General features: G+C 40.3%; 1 protein-coding gene across 11 annotated transcripts in view; it reads right to left on the bottom strand.

Annotated features, from left to right (window-relative positions):
- The window catches only part of trpm3 (transient receptor potential cation channel, subfamily M, member 3), a 200,829-nt gene that overhangs the window by 33,012 nt on the left and 152,721 nt on the right, over window positions 1-15,096 (bottom strand). For 6 of the 11 annotated variants that reach the window (XM_054731422.2, XM_054731423.2, XM_054731430.2 and 3 more), the window contains exons 10-13: window positions 10,000-10,100; window positions 9,691-9,825; window positions 9,565-9,615; window positions 3,260-3,400 (exon numbers count right to left, since the gene is read on the bottom strand). In XM_054731422.2, the coding sequence (XP_054587397.1) occupies window positions 3,260-3,400; window positions 9,565-9,615; window positions 9,691-9,825; window positions 10,000-10,100 (428 nt within the window). Of the gene's footprint in view, window positions 1-3,259; window positions 3,401-3,558; window positions 3,595-9,564; window positions 9,616-9,690; window positions 9,826-9,999; window positions 10,101-15,096 lie in introns of all 11 variants that reach the window. The other 5 variants (XM_054731421.2, XM_054731428.2, XM_054731424.2 and 2 more) reach the window with 1 other exon arrangement.

Genomic DNA, 15,096 nt, shown 5'->3' with positions numbered 1-15,096 from the left:
CTTCACCACAAAAGACCAAAGCAGAGACTTCATTATGGGGACCATTGCACCCTTTTTCTGGTCAACAACCATGACCTCAAATTTAGAGGAGCTGACTCTCATCTTGTACTAAAAATGGTGACTTTTAGACACCAACAAAATCAGATTGTGTAAAAAAACTGCAGATTGCAAACTTATTTTTCGTGTTCACCACAAACAGGTTTGGAAACCAGGGACACTCGTATGGAGCCAAACACACTGAGGATGGGCGGGACTTAATGCTGACAATGAGTTCTTACTCAAACCATTCATGCATTTTGTGTTTTTATGATCACATCTCCCATAAACCTAGTCTAGTGAACTGACCAAATTCTTGCTTTGCAAAGTTTGGTCTAGGAACACTCCGTTGGAACCTCTACAGCCCCAGCAGCATTCTGGCTGGCCCATCACAGCTCTCTAGAGGGGTTTCAAACACACAGAGCTGTGATTGGTCCATAATGGTGGGCCAATCATGGGGCTCTATCTGCTTTGTGAACCAATCACAGCGCTTTATCCGCTTTGTGGGTCAATCAGGGCCCTCTGCTTGTCTGGCAGGCAGGATGATGCAAAATAGTGGAACAAGATGGAGACAGCTCGTTTGAAACGGCTTTTCAATCAATTTTGGACTATTTGGACTTGGGCTTTATTAGAATCAGGAGCAGATAGACATATTTAAGTTATTTTTTTAGAAAAAATGATGGATTTTTGCCTTTTTCAACAGCGGACCGCCTCGTTTACCGAGATCTGTTGCGGTGAGCATGTCACGTTGTTCATTGTCCAGTAGCATGCGGAGATCGTTTGAAAGACAACGGTAGAAGTAGAACCCGCCCCATGACTGAGAGCTGTCAATGGAGCGTTGCCAGACTAAATAATATATTTATAAATAATAAATAATATATTTATTTAGTCTGGCTTGCCAGGCTACCATAAACCTGCAGCCGATCAAAAAGCCATAGCACATACATCTTCATAGCACTGACATACTGATGTCAACCCCATTTGGATAAAATGTTTCATTGTTTAATAAAAACGATAGCTCATAACAGCTGTGTTTTGATTTGCAGTGACCCTTAAAGGTGACGGATGAACTGAAACTAAGTCAACACCCTTCACTGTAGAGATCAGAGGATCTGGACCTGTACAGTTCTCTCATGTGCTCACCCAGCTGTCCATCTGTAGCTCTTCTGTCTCCGTGGATCACTGCATATGTTTTCTTTGCACCACTGAACTGCCAACTGTGCACTTGTCTATGTAATGAGCAGCTTTTGTCTTACAACGGAGCTGTAATACCCCTCTAATAGTTTCTGTGGTTGGGTGGCATTGTCAGACTGATCATTTACGGTACAGAACAGAGTAAAGTCACCTGAAAGAGCTGATTTAGTTCATTTTTTTTCTCAAATATTAACCTTAGCTATTAAATGTGCACCAATGACCAACATGTCCAATCCTACTTACTCCTTATTAGTTTAAATACAGGTGTCACTTTAAGCTGTAATGAAACACCTGTCGGTGTCACTTTGTGACTGAAGCGCCATCTGTGTCCCAACTGCGAGTTCTTTCAAAGTCACATTTCTGTGTTTTAATCTCGATAACTGATATAACTGCCTCATTTAAACGTTTACACTGTAAAATAAAAGCACAAATGAAATGTAATAAACTGTTCTGAACACCTGTGCATATTTCTATTTTTATCACACCTGCGGCGGTGTGTGAGTTATCCAGGCAGAGCGAGCAACAGAACACTGTATTGTGCTGTTTGTGTGTGTGTGTGTGTGTGTGTGTGTGTGTGTGTGTGTGTGTGTGTTTGTGTGTGTGTGTGTGTGTGTGTGTGTGTGTGTGTGTGTGTGTGTGTGTGTGTGTGTGTGTGTGTGTGTGACGTAGTATGACTTCAGTTATCACTGACTCCACTTGGCTTGATTGTGGAGATTATTGAGAGGAGTTTCTGTAATGGAGTGCTCGTTTTCTCAGAGTCTAATCGGCACCCGATGAAGAGCTAGTACCACTGAGGCACGATTTGTTGCATCAAGGTTGAAAACAAGGTTTTCATGTTTGACCTCTGGTAATGAGCGACAACTCAGTCCCACATAATAATTTCCCCGGCATCAGAAACTGCTCTCAAGCTCAAGAACTCAGCAGTAAAACCCTCGACTTTTAGATTGAGTTTTCTTAAACGTGTCGTTATTGTAAAACTCACCTGACCACACAAATGTAAACTTTAAAGGTGTGATTCGCTGCAAAAACATTTTTTTACTATTATTTCTGATTATAATTGGTCACTCTAAGTTTTCATAGTCTCCTACACCTATCTCCTGCTTTAGCTTCTGAAAGAAAATTTATGGATCAGAAAAATGTCGACAGATCTACGTCACACTGTCACTTATTGTTCCTGGACTCAACCGTCTTAACTCGCAACAGGCGACGGTTGTTGTTGGTTTGGGATACAGGAAACAGCAGAGAACAGCTCGGCTAGTAGGAGCTAACTGTTAGCATTATCAACTCCACCACACAGCAGAAGTCCTCCGCGCTTGTGCTATTTGTAAAGAAGAAACATTAATGTTGCAAAATAAATGGAGTCAGTGGTAGAGTCATGTTTCTGTTAGTCAATCAGAGGTGGGATGTTCAAATATCAGGAAGCAGGACTCCGGATCCTGCCGTCCGAAGCTCTCCTCTGATCTGGCAATCGTCTAGATCCTGAAACAGGTGCACCAGGGCTTTACAAAGCATTCATTCCTACTAGAAAACACTGCAGATGTATTGATTAAACGAGTGAATCACAACTTTAATTTATGTTTGGATACTGGCAGTTACCCTGTTACTCAAGCAGAAGCACTCTATCATTTCAAATCCCAGTTTTACACAAAGCTACAGATTAGTTTGAAAATATCTTTTGTACCATTATAAACTTTATCTGATTTAAATCATTAAAGCTCTTTCTTCTTTCTTGCTGCAGATTGCACCAGCCATTTTCTTTCTGACAATTTTCACACAACACATCTGGAAATGTGCTGGTTTAGGCTTAAATGATTTGGATCAGCAGAACAAGGTGCATCTTAAGGAGAACAGCTCCTGATTTAAATTCGATTACCAAAAATATATATTTTCTCATCTTATCTGCCATTATGCACCTACAGGACAAATTTGATCTCAAAGCTCATTAAATGCGGTTCCTTCCCTTAGCAACGTGGATCCCGACACTGATTAAAATGCAGGATGGTAATGAAGGTGGGGATCTTTTACTCACCCGTTTGGGTCCAAACAGGTTGTGGTACAGAGTTCTGAATCGCTTCCTGGTGTAGTTGCATCGATACGCCCCACCCATGAGGTATTCAATGACCAGTCCTATGTCAATGAGACTGATGCGGTAGTCCGGGGGCAGGTTTCCCTACAAACCAGAGAGCGTTTACAGGCAACAACCCCACACCAAGTTATTAAAACAAACAAAAAGGGAAAACAAGAGAACAAATGAACCACACATGGTCAGACACACGCACATCACAAATTGTTTTTGGCTACAAAAGAAAACGTGATTATTGGATTCACCTTGAAGTAGATCCAACTGAACCCTGGATATTCTCGCTTGGAAAGAACACACAATGTCAGTGAGTAAAACGCACGGTAAGCAAGAGCAGGGGGGAAATGAAGAACAAAGAAACTCTTGGGCAGGATCTCTCTTCCAGTCTTTCATTGAAGCCAGTCTTTTATTACAAATGTGCAGCAGATTAGGGGTATATTTTGAACTCTTTAAAACTTAGGACGTTTGGTTAAAATTGAGAAACTACAGGTTGTGAGTTAGCTATAGCTACTTGATTGTTGTAACAAATTCCAAACAATAAACTCAGCAAATAGAGCTTTGTGTAGTAGGATTCTTTCAAACACTAAAGATTAGAGGAGCTGAAGAGCAAGAGATTTATAAGTGCTGTTTGAATTTAACTTATGTCTGAGGATAATTACAGCAGATGTGAGAAATCCAATGACTTGTCATAATATTCATTCAGGGAAATAATGAGATTCTATAAAGTTCAATATTGACTTGAAGAGAGAAGATGAGAGTGATGGAAATGACTCATTAGCCTGGGAAAGAGCAGCAGTAGCATGGAGCGATAGACGGCTACTAATGCTTGAGGGGAGAGTCGTTATTGGAACACATGTTCTTTCATGTGAGGCCTAAAAGTCTGTCAATACTCATTGCTCTGTCTCGTGCTTCTAACCTCAACTTTAAGCCCTGCAGGAAATGTCCTGGTCCCCATGTTCCTGTTAAGGCACGGGCACAGGTTAACTGGCTTCTTTAAAACAACTCAAACGCAGTTTCCTAGTAATCCATTCAGTCCAACATGTTGCTTTTCACTAATAATGCCGAATGAACAACAGAAAGTGTTAAATTTGGTACTTGAACAAGACTTGTTATTGCCACAGTTAAATCATAACACCATTGTTCTTTACACAAAGTATAAAAACTATTGGTAATGCATCAAATTCATCATTTAGAGCGTTCCTGTTCACTCATCTTTCCCCTTCAAAATCAATGACAGACTGCAGCTTCTGTTTCTGAACAGATCAAATTTACAGTAAGTTAAACCTTGCAGCTGCATGGGTTCCCCATGGTTTCAGTAGAAAACCTTTTGATCAAATATTGGACTAATTTTGGTCGTTATCATCACAAGTTCCTTTGAAAAGAAAAGGCATCACTAGTCAAACCCAGATGCAGTAACAATTTCAGGCAGCTGTTTAAAACATTTTCTAACAGACCCAAATTGTCAGAAATTAATTACAACAATAAAAAAATTATAGTGTTTGTGAAGTAAACTTTTGGTTATGTGAAGCGATACAGTTCATTTTTATATAGTTGGTGGGGTGGCAGCAAGACACTGAGCTTCAACATAAAGTAACTAATATATCAACAACTATAGAAAACCGTGCACTTCCTGTCTGTAGTTCCTTTGTAGCAGGGCTATTCAAATCCAGACCTCAAGGGCTGGTATTCAGCAGATTTTAGTGGTTTCTCTGGTCCAACGCTTGATTCAGTGGTTGAATCACCTGCAGCAGCTCACCAGGCTCTGCAGAAGCCTGCTAATCAGCTGCTGATTGAAATCAGGTGTGTTGAAGCAGGGTTAAAAGCAAAAAAAAAAAAAACGTGCTGAATGCCCATGAGGCCTGGAATTGAATAGCCCTGCTTTATAGGCTCAGTTTCAGAAGAGACCAAATGTTTTGAAAAAAAGCAAAAATCTCCTGGATGAGATCTACTTGCCAGTATATTTTCTTTTAAATGTCTTATATCAACACATAAACAGGGCTGTCAAAAAATATCTGTCCATGATGAAAGTTTCTTTTAAGGTAGACTTTGAGATTTTAGAATATTTTTAGCCATATTGCTTGAAATAATCTTCATACCAATTGCAAGCAATACATCAAATGTTATGTCAAAATACAACAAAGTTTAATTCCCTTAAAACGTACAATCCCGAAAATACCTCCTCCAATCCAGGGCTGGGCCACTAGCTCCATCACTGGCTTATAACCTATCCATCAAAGTACTCCTCTGAACGTCCGCCACCCGTTGCACTTACCACGCTCAGTGCACGAAGCACGTGTTCTCACAGCTGCTGTTGAACAGTAAGAGAAGCTTAGCTGCAGAGTGTCATGGACAAAAAGTCCTGTTCTGCTTGCAAATCTCATTTAAGAATTTGTTCAACATGTTCTGTTTAGAGCATCGGTATTTAATAGACGGCCCGCGGGCCCCCTCTTTGTGGCCCCCAAACCAACGCCCCTCACCCCTCGGTCTGATTGTCAACCATCGGGAGGGGTACGAACGGCACTGGTGTGCATGCACGGTGCTGTTATATTGCAGCCTGGTGTAATGAACCGCCAGCACATTTTCTTAATTCACCATCAGAGTTCGTAGCTGGGGTGGGTCTATGTTTTTTTTTTTTTAGCTTCAGCTAATTTTTCAATGTTAAGCCTGATTTAAACTTCTCTGTCTGCGTCAGTGCAGAGACATGCAACACCATATGCGTCAGCGCATGGGCTCTCTGACTGACTCACAGAAATGTCCAAATTTTTAAACATCCGTCAAAAGTGACGGCGACCGTAAGCTTGTGATTGGTCAGGATGCCGCTTCCTGTACATTCATCACCAGCACCGCTGTAGCTTCGTTAAAAAGTACATTTTGCAGCAGACACAGAACTGATTAAAGAACGTATCACGGAAAAAGTCTGAAAACTTTAAAATGTATTCACCCGTGAGTGAAGGAGTGCAAAATACTGAGCAAACATGGACGGAAATGACAGGAACTGTGGGTTTAGAGTTGGCGACCGCAGGAAGACACGAAGAAGAAGAAGAAGAAGAAGAAGAAGAAGAAGAAGAAGAAGAAGAAAATATCATTTATATAGCGCCTCTCAAGATAAAAATCATGAGGCGCTTCACAAAAACAAAAAATGTAAAAATATAAAAAATAATTTAGAAAATGGTTAAAATATATTTAAAATGAGCAAAAAATAGACAGTTTCGATTAAAAAACCAAATGTTAAGAAAGAGAGAATTGAGTAGGAAAGAGGGAAATCAGTGGATCCTGAGGAAGGTGGAATAGGTGGGGAGAGCAGAATAAAAAGAGAGTGGTGAAGAAGGTCATACAAAAGCCAGCTTGAACAAGTGAGTTTTCAACTAAAATTCAGCTAAAATTCCTGCATTGGCACTTTAGGTTGCGGAGGCTGTCATTAAACCAGGGAGTAGGGTTCACTGCAGGAACTGATCTGGTTCTGACAGGACAGATGTTGTCCAGAATGGAGAGGCAGTGCTCATTAAACTAAAAAGTTAATGAATCTGGGTCGTTATCAGAAGAACAGGGCGGATCAAAAGCAGCAAAAAAATTGCTAGCTGTGCTCTCATTAAGAAAACGAGAACTAACCATACGGCGAGCAGGAGGTGAGGACGCAGAAACTGACAAGTTAAAGAAAATGCAATGGTGATCTGAAATATAAACGTCCTCCGGACAAACACTGTCAGCGTTTAGACCCAGGGTAAAAACAAGGTCCAGAGTGTGCCCCCTGGTGTGTGTGGGGCCATAAACATGCTGGGTAAAGCTGAAGGAGTCCATAAGGCTGGAGAAATTCATGGCAAAGTGATCATCAGAGGGATCATCAATGTGGATGTTAAAATCACCAACAATCACCAGTCTGGACAGCTTCACAGTGGAGGATAGAAAGTAACTAAACTCTTGAAGGAAAGAACTGTTTGGACCAGGTGGACGATAGACCACAGCACAGTAGAACGGGTCCTTACGCCCGACTTTAATCAGCTGCAGTTCAAAGGCAGCAAAGTGACCAGAGGTTGTAGAGCTACATGGGAGATGGTCTCTGAGAACAACAGCTAGGCCTCCCCCACGACCAGAACCCTGGGGCTGGCTAAGAAAAGAATAACCATTCGGGCAAAGTTCAATCAGACCAGAGTAATCAGATGTTTGCTGCCAAACTTCAGTCAGAAACAGAAAATCCAGTTTTTTAGAGAGAATTAGATCATTGAGCAGGCAGGACTTATTAACAAAGGTGTTAGCAGAGGTGGAGGAGAACGAAAGACAAATTTGTCCGTGTTATAAAGTCTCTGAAATATATAAACACATTAGAAAGTACACTATCGTGGGTCGGATACATGAGCGTTAGGGTGGCAGGATACCATCGAACAGCGCTACGCCCTCTGTTGTCCTGGCAGGGAATTGCTTTGCAACGCTGTGAAAATCTTTGCGACACTCTTCATTGCGGAGTTCACGGAGAAGTATAAATCTTTAGCCTCCTTCACCCAATTAAACAAAAGATGCCGTAGCATCTTAGGTTGCAAGAAAAAATTTCAGGGGTGCTCCCATTTTATGCCTTCATTTCTTTAAACAACTCTGGAGCTTTTTGCCTGCTGGTGTTGAATTACAGATTACGGCGCTGCAGTGTTAGCTGGTGCAGGCTTGACATCCCAGCAGGCTCACAGATTGTAAACAGCAACTTTGTCCCACTTTAGTATTGCTTTTCACTGTAAAAATACCCCGCACTATAGATGAAAAATAACAGAGTAGGAGGAGATTTGGTTTGGAGTAGAGCAGTGTCGGTTTGCCCTTGTGTGTCTGTGTCACAAGGTGGTGTTGTACCATATTATGCAGCCATCAGATTCAGTGACTGAGGAAGAAGCCTAAAGAAAGGGGTTGGAACTTTAGAATAATTTTTTTTTTATTTTGTTCAAATGTAGCTTGCTTTAATGGCTTTTTCCAAGAATGAATATTGCGCCTTTAAACTCAGCATAAAAATTCATTGAAAGCTAAAAGTGTAACAGGTTTTTATTTAAAAATAATAATAATAAAGTTCTGGTCTTTCCTTCTAGGCCTCCTGACCTCAATAACAGCAGCAGCTTAGAACAAATGTTTTGTTTATTTTTATGTTCAAGTTCCATGCCTGTGGGTTCATTAAAATTGCCTCCACAAAAATCACAGTAATCTCAAAAGCTGACTTTCAAAGCAATCTCCGTCATAGGTGTAATCAATAAGTTCCCAGTAGATTTCTTGGCTCATCAAGCTGCACTGAGACCAATCCTTAACCTAAAACCCACAAAGTAAATTCTCTCTGCAGTGCAGTCTGTTTCTGCAGCCACAGCAGCCATGGTCAACAAGTCGTCCTCCTACTTCTTACCTTGCTTTTGAAGCAATATACTAAAAGGGACTAGGTCACTCAAAAGCCATTGTACAATGTGGGTCTTCCACCTAAAATGACCATAAAACCTGCTCTCTGACTCAGAATAAAAAAGAAAAGGGAGAAGAAAAAGGAGAAAAGCAGCTGCTGATGGTACAAGAAGACACTCCTAAGGGAATAATGAGATAGAAAAGAAAATGGCGATGACATGAAGACTCCTCCCGAGGGATAGCGGTTAGATCTAATTAGCACCACACTGATAGAACAATGACACACAAACACTAGCCACACTGCTGCAGTTAAAAAAATAGCTCTGCAAAAGGATGATGGTAATGTTACACCATGCACTAAAGCAAGTCTGGTGGGTTAGTGTCTGATGTCTAGTTTTTGTGTTTCTGCAACAACAAAAAAGTGTGTGCATGTATCTTCTTTAATAACTCAGAAAACTGCATGAAATTATTAAAATATTCATTTATGAACACCTTTATGTGCCATGATATGCTTCTCTGGGAATCGTAACCCTCAAATTCTGTGAATCTATGACAGATAAATGTAGTGTTTCTTTCTCATGGTGGTGTGTGTTGTAGAGCGAGATAGAGAGAGAGAGTCATACTGAGCCATGAAAAGGGTTCGTGCAAAGCTCTACACAGACAATGCAGTGCACAAATCCAGCTGAAAGAGAAAAGCTGGCGTCTATATGCTTTTAACACCTTCTAGAGCTACCTAAATGTTCACACACAAACAAAAGCACACAGAAGGACATACACACGCCACAAAAAAGCAACACAAACTCTCTTTAGTCAAACATGTCCTCTTCAGTATACACAATCTGCATCCTGTGTTCCTGAGCAGCTACTAAACTAGCAGCACGGCATGATGGGAATACCTTTTTCACATCTCTGACAAGGTGGTACAGCGTGTTTGATGGTCCATGTCGCTGTTAAACAGAACAAGAACAGTAAATGTTGCAGCATGAGTGTAGAGGAAAAAATACAGGTGGGGTTGTCATTACCGTGTTGTAGAGCTCCTCCAGTCTGGAAAGCGTGAGGAAACGATGCATGCTGACTCCATTTTCGATCAGCAACTTCACAAAGTCCACTCTATCCAAAACTAAGGCATCAAGCATCGCCTGTTCCAGGGAACCAACCTGATGCACAAGGACAGGAGGACACAGGATGGGTGGATTGTTGGAAAGTGTTTACTTGCATTTGCTCCACCTTGAAGCGGTTTTTAAAAACAGAATGACTTCTCATCAGTAAAAGGCTAGCTTAATTATTACAGATTTCTAAATTTAGACATATTTGTTTTGTTAGTTTCTTACAGGCCACTGTTGTCCGTAGATGAATATCTGACTGCGGGCGATGTCCACTCGATTCCACGCCAGAGCCAAACTCAGCTGGTCTGGAGCTGAAGCGTTGGCACCTGCAAGGGCAGAAGAACATAACTTTTATAGGTTCGTAAGAAAAAGATCTGAAGAGAACAATGTTCTCAATCACTCACCCGTGTTGTCAGCTCAGAGCAAAAATCAATAGAGTACTTTATATTTTAGTATCAAGGGTTTTTTACAACTTCATGAAAATGTTTTTGTCAAATTTTATTCATTTGAGTTTCTTGATGGTTTTAAACAAGTAATATTGTTCAAGTTATGGATAGAAATGGTTTTTTATAGTTAAAAGAGACAATTATTTATGCTCAGCAGTAATTGTATACACTTTTGTGCTCAGATGCTCCCTATTGTCAGCTCTGCCCCTGCTCTTAGCAGTGACTTTATGACAGTCTAAAATAAAAAAGACACCATTACATTCAGTACTGATGCTTTGTTCTCTGCTTGATATAATTTTAATCTCCATCTTGTTGCTGCATAAAAATATCAGGTTACTTTGATATTCTTTGCTTAAGAAAACCATGATCATGATACATTTTAAAACTAGTGGATTGCTTTTGTTTTTTGGTCCAGAAGTCATGTATTACCTGCAGTATACAGCAGACAGATGGACATCTTTTGGGACGATCAGGCAGAAGTTCTCATGGAAAAATCTGCCTGAATTCTAATTAGAATAAAGCTCAATCAGGAGGAAGTTTATGTTCTTAACAACTCCAATTTCTACATTTCCCAGATAACTTCAGGTTATCTCCACACAAAAAAACACAACGCAACAGAACAGAACAGAAGACAACACAACACAATGTAACAAATAGAGCAACATAACAGAACAAAACACAACATAAGGGAACAGAACAGAACTTAACTCAATGCAACACAGCACAACTTCCAAAAATGTATTTCATCAATCCAATATGTCCTCTTAGCGAAATGGTTCTTGCAACTCGGCAACATGGCAGCAAGTCTTGATCAATCCACTTCTGGAAGCTGTTTCTGTCTTTACAAAAATCTGCAGCATTCTTCCCACTCTAAGCTCACCTTCACAAAATCCTCTATTTTATTTTTTTATGTTTTAGCAGAACATGGAGTGGAAAACCTTTGGTCATATTTCTGCTGGTAACCGAGAACTAGTCTGAACCCATGCTTTCGTTCTTTTTTAAACACAGAAACAGTTTTGTTTACCTGTTTGTAGCTACGGTTTCGCCGACAGCTGCCGGCTTCTTCAGGCTGACGCTGATTAAAAAAAAACGAAAGCATGGATTTACAAAGACACAGCAAGAACACACCTAAGACTAGTCTGAACGGTCAAACAGCAGCTTTGATCGGTTTATGTGAGCATTACTCTCAGATATTTTTACTAATTTTATGGATCTCAGCTGACCTCCACCATCCCAGCTAACCACTTTATCATAATTATATAACATACTGAGCTCCCTGAAAAGGATTTGCTGTCCTCTGAAAGGCTTCTGCTGTTTTGTGATGATCAATTATTTATTTTGCAGCTTGTGAGGCATCTGCTTAGTCTGTTGGCTGACTGTTAGAATAGAATAGAATAGAATAGAATAGCCTTTTATTGTCACTGTACAAAGTACAATGAAATTGGAGTGCCACTCCCACTGGTGCAAAAATGAACATAAATATAAAAAAATATAAAAACACAGTCAAAGGGTGTAGAAAAGCAGCCGAATAAATATAGTAACAATATATGGTGTATCATTTGTTATTGCACAAGATCAGTGTATATGTACACAGTTCCTCTCTAATTCTCCTTGTATTTATTTACAATGGTGATTGTCCTGGGAAAGAAGCTATCCCTCAATCTGTTTGTCCTAGTTTCGTGTGACCTCTATGTTCGACCTGACGGTAGCAGTTCAAAAAGATGGTTGCTGGGGTGGGAGTAGTCCTTGATGATGTTGCCAGCTCTGCTGAGGTACCGAGAGTTTGCAATGTCCTCCAGGCTCAGCAGAGAGCAGCCAATGGTCTTCTGGGCTTGATGACCCTCTGCAGCACCTTTCTGTGTGCAGCTGAGCACCCTGCATACCATGTTGTTATGCCGTATGTTAGGACGCTCTCTATGGTGGCTCTGTAAAATGTCACCAACAGCCTCTCCTCCAAGTAGTTCCTCCTGGGCACTCTCAGGAAGTGGAGACGCTGCTGGGCCTTTTTTACCACCACCGTGGTATTTGCAGTCCAGGAGAGGTCATCGGATATCTGCACTCCTAGAAACCTCAGGGAGTGTACCCTCTCCACACAGTTCCCGTGGATGTAAAGTGGGGCTGGGTCTGCTCTACCTTTCCTGAAGTCCAGTACAAGTTCTTTAGTTTTTGTGATGTTCAGTTGAAGGTTGTTTACTGAGCACCGTTTAGTCAGTCTGCTGACCTCATCCCTGTAGTCCGACTCATCCCCCCTTGAGATAAGTCCAACCACGGTAGTGTCGTCAGCGAACTTTAAGATGGTGTTAGAGGGACGGTGCGGGGAGCAGTCGGATGTGTAGAGTGTAAACAATAGGTGGCTCAGAACACATCCTTGTGGAGGCCCGGTGCTGAGTGTGATGGTGATGGACAGGTGGGGGCAGAGTCTGACAGACTGTGGTCTGGTTGTTGGGATGGAAAGTTGGAGAAGTCTGATTTTCTGCAAAATTTCTTTAAATTTGCATCATGGGGCTTGCTGATGATGGTGGGAACAAACCACATCTGACATGAGCTAACTTGGACTCAGATTTTATCGTGGCGTCAGTAATTTTTTTTACTTATTCGTTTTTTTCTAAATCAAAATCAATGTAAAAAAATTCTTTGTTCAAGTATTAAAAACTCAGGCTCAGTCTAATTTAGCCACACAAATAACATTTAACTGGTGTAGTTTTATATTTGCATCCAATAAATAAGACATACATTGAGAAAAAATAGATATAAAAATTAGATTAAACTGAATAAAAAAAATGCATAAATAAAGGGGAGGAAATGTAACCCTCCCATAGTCTTAATGGGTGTGACCCCGCGAGGAAAGTTGACCATTGAACAGGGTTGATGGTTTATCCCTTGGGTCCACGTAGCAGGGGTGAAGAGTGAGCATCACCTCACCCCTGCCGCGTGGACCCCAAGGAAAAAAACATCAATCCTGCTCAATGGTCAATTTTCCTTGCAGAGTCACCAATAAAGACAGTGGGAGGGTTATAAAGTAACATATTATTTGCAAGATTCTGATATTCCTTGATAAAGAAAAGAGTAAACGTTTTCGGGGGGGGGGGGGGGGGGGGGGGTGGTACTATGGAAATGTTGAGCTGCCACCCATTTAAAATAACATTAGAGCAATATCATGATATAACGTGTGTTGTGGCAATTTCTTTGTTTGTCCACCCAAACCAACCAAACGTCCATTCATTCAAAAGTCCTCAAAAAACTTCTCAAGATCTGCTGCACTGAAGTATTATATTAGGATATTTTGTACACAGGCAAAAGACGTCCAATGACCAAAGCTCTTGAGTGTTGCATTGTGACCATTTATTTATCCATCTTGGCAATCAATGATACAAAGATCCAGGTCAAACGTTTTGTTTCCTTTTGCTTGTCCTGTTAAAAAAGAGAAAAAGAAACATGGACCCACCCCTGTGCACACTGGTCCAATACAATTCCCTGTATTTATAAAAAATGAAAAAAGTCCCTCAGTTCTGATCCTGGCTGATTCTCGACTCGACTCGACTCAAATTTTCATTATATAGCACCACTTACATAAAACCAAAGTGTTTCACAAACACAGATAAAAACGTGACACACAAGGCAATATATATATATATATATATATATATATATATATATATATATACATATATATATATATATATGTGTGTGTATGTGTGTGTGTATATATATACATATATATATGTATATATATATATATATATATATATATATATATATATATATATATATATATATATATATATATATACATACACACATATATGTACACACACACACACACACACACACACACACACATATATATATATATGTATATATATATATATATATATATATATATATATATATATATATATATATATATATATATATATATATATATATAATTGTTAAAGGTGATGGTTTCAGGAAATAGAATTCCAGAAGAAAGTGCGACTATGTGCTGCGAAGCACCATGGAACGATGAGCACTTCCATTCAGCTCCCTTTTTAACCTACGGTCTTGATTACATCAGCTGCGAAGTGCGACAAAGGCTCACGCTGTGCAGTGACCATTTCGGCGTGTGCTCTATTTTTTTCACGAGCTGCGTCAATTCTGGCAGGAAGTCAAACCGAAACAGAAGAGGTAGGCCAGTAAGTTTAACAAAATAAAGACATTTTCAAAACAACACACTGCGATTGATAATTTTGATCATTTTTGTGTATCTAAACAGACTAGAGATGAAAATGAACAAAGAAAGGCACACACACACACACACACACACACTTGCAGAGAAACATAGTGTTTCCATCATTTTAAATGCAGCAGAAATGCTCATCGAAAATTCTCACCTGATGTGAACAGAGGAGCAGCGGGCAGCTCACAAATTTTGTGATTGCTCCCCTTAGCGACTCTTCGCAGCTGATGTGATCCTAGTGTAACACGGCAAGATATGGAGTCTTATTTCCTGATATTTGGACATCTCTCCTCAGATTGGATAACAGCAACACAGCTTTACCAATGGCTGTTTGCTCTGCAACAATGATGTTTTAGCTCCACAAATAACACAAACCTGAAGGAGTTCTGCTGTGTGTGGGAGTTGCTAATGCTAATGGTGAGTTTCTACTAGCTGAGATGTTCTCTCCTATTTCCTGGACGCTAAACCAACAACAGCCTTCCCCGTCGCGATTCAAGATGGGTGAGTCCATAACTGTTAAGTGACAGTGTTACGTAGATCTGTCAGGCTTTTCATATCTTAGCATTTCAGAGTCTATTTTCTATGAGAAGCTAATGCAGGAGATAGGTGTAGGAGACTATTTTCATGTTCAGCCGGCATGAAAAACTCAGAGTGATG

This window comes from Nothobranchius furzeri, chromosome 17, assembly GCF_043380555.1.
Source record: "Nothobranchius furzeri strain GRZ-AD chromosome 17, NfurGRZ-RIMD1, whole genome shotgun sequence".
In the NCBI taxonomy this organism is placed as follows: Eukaryota; Metazoa; Chordata; class Actinopteri; order Cyprinodontiformes; family Nothobranchiidae; genus Nothobranchius; species Nothobranchius furzeri.
The sequence above is the reverse complement of the archived record's forward strand: the minus strand, read 5'-3'. Positions and strand labels throughout refer to the sequence as shown.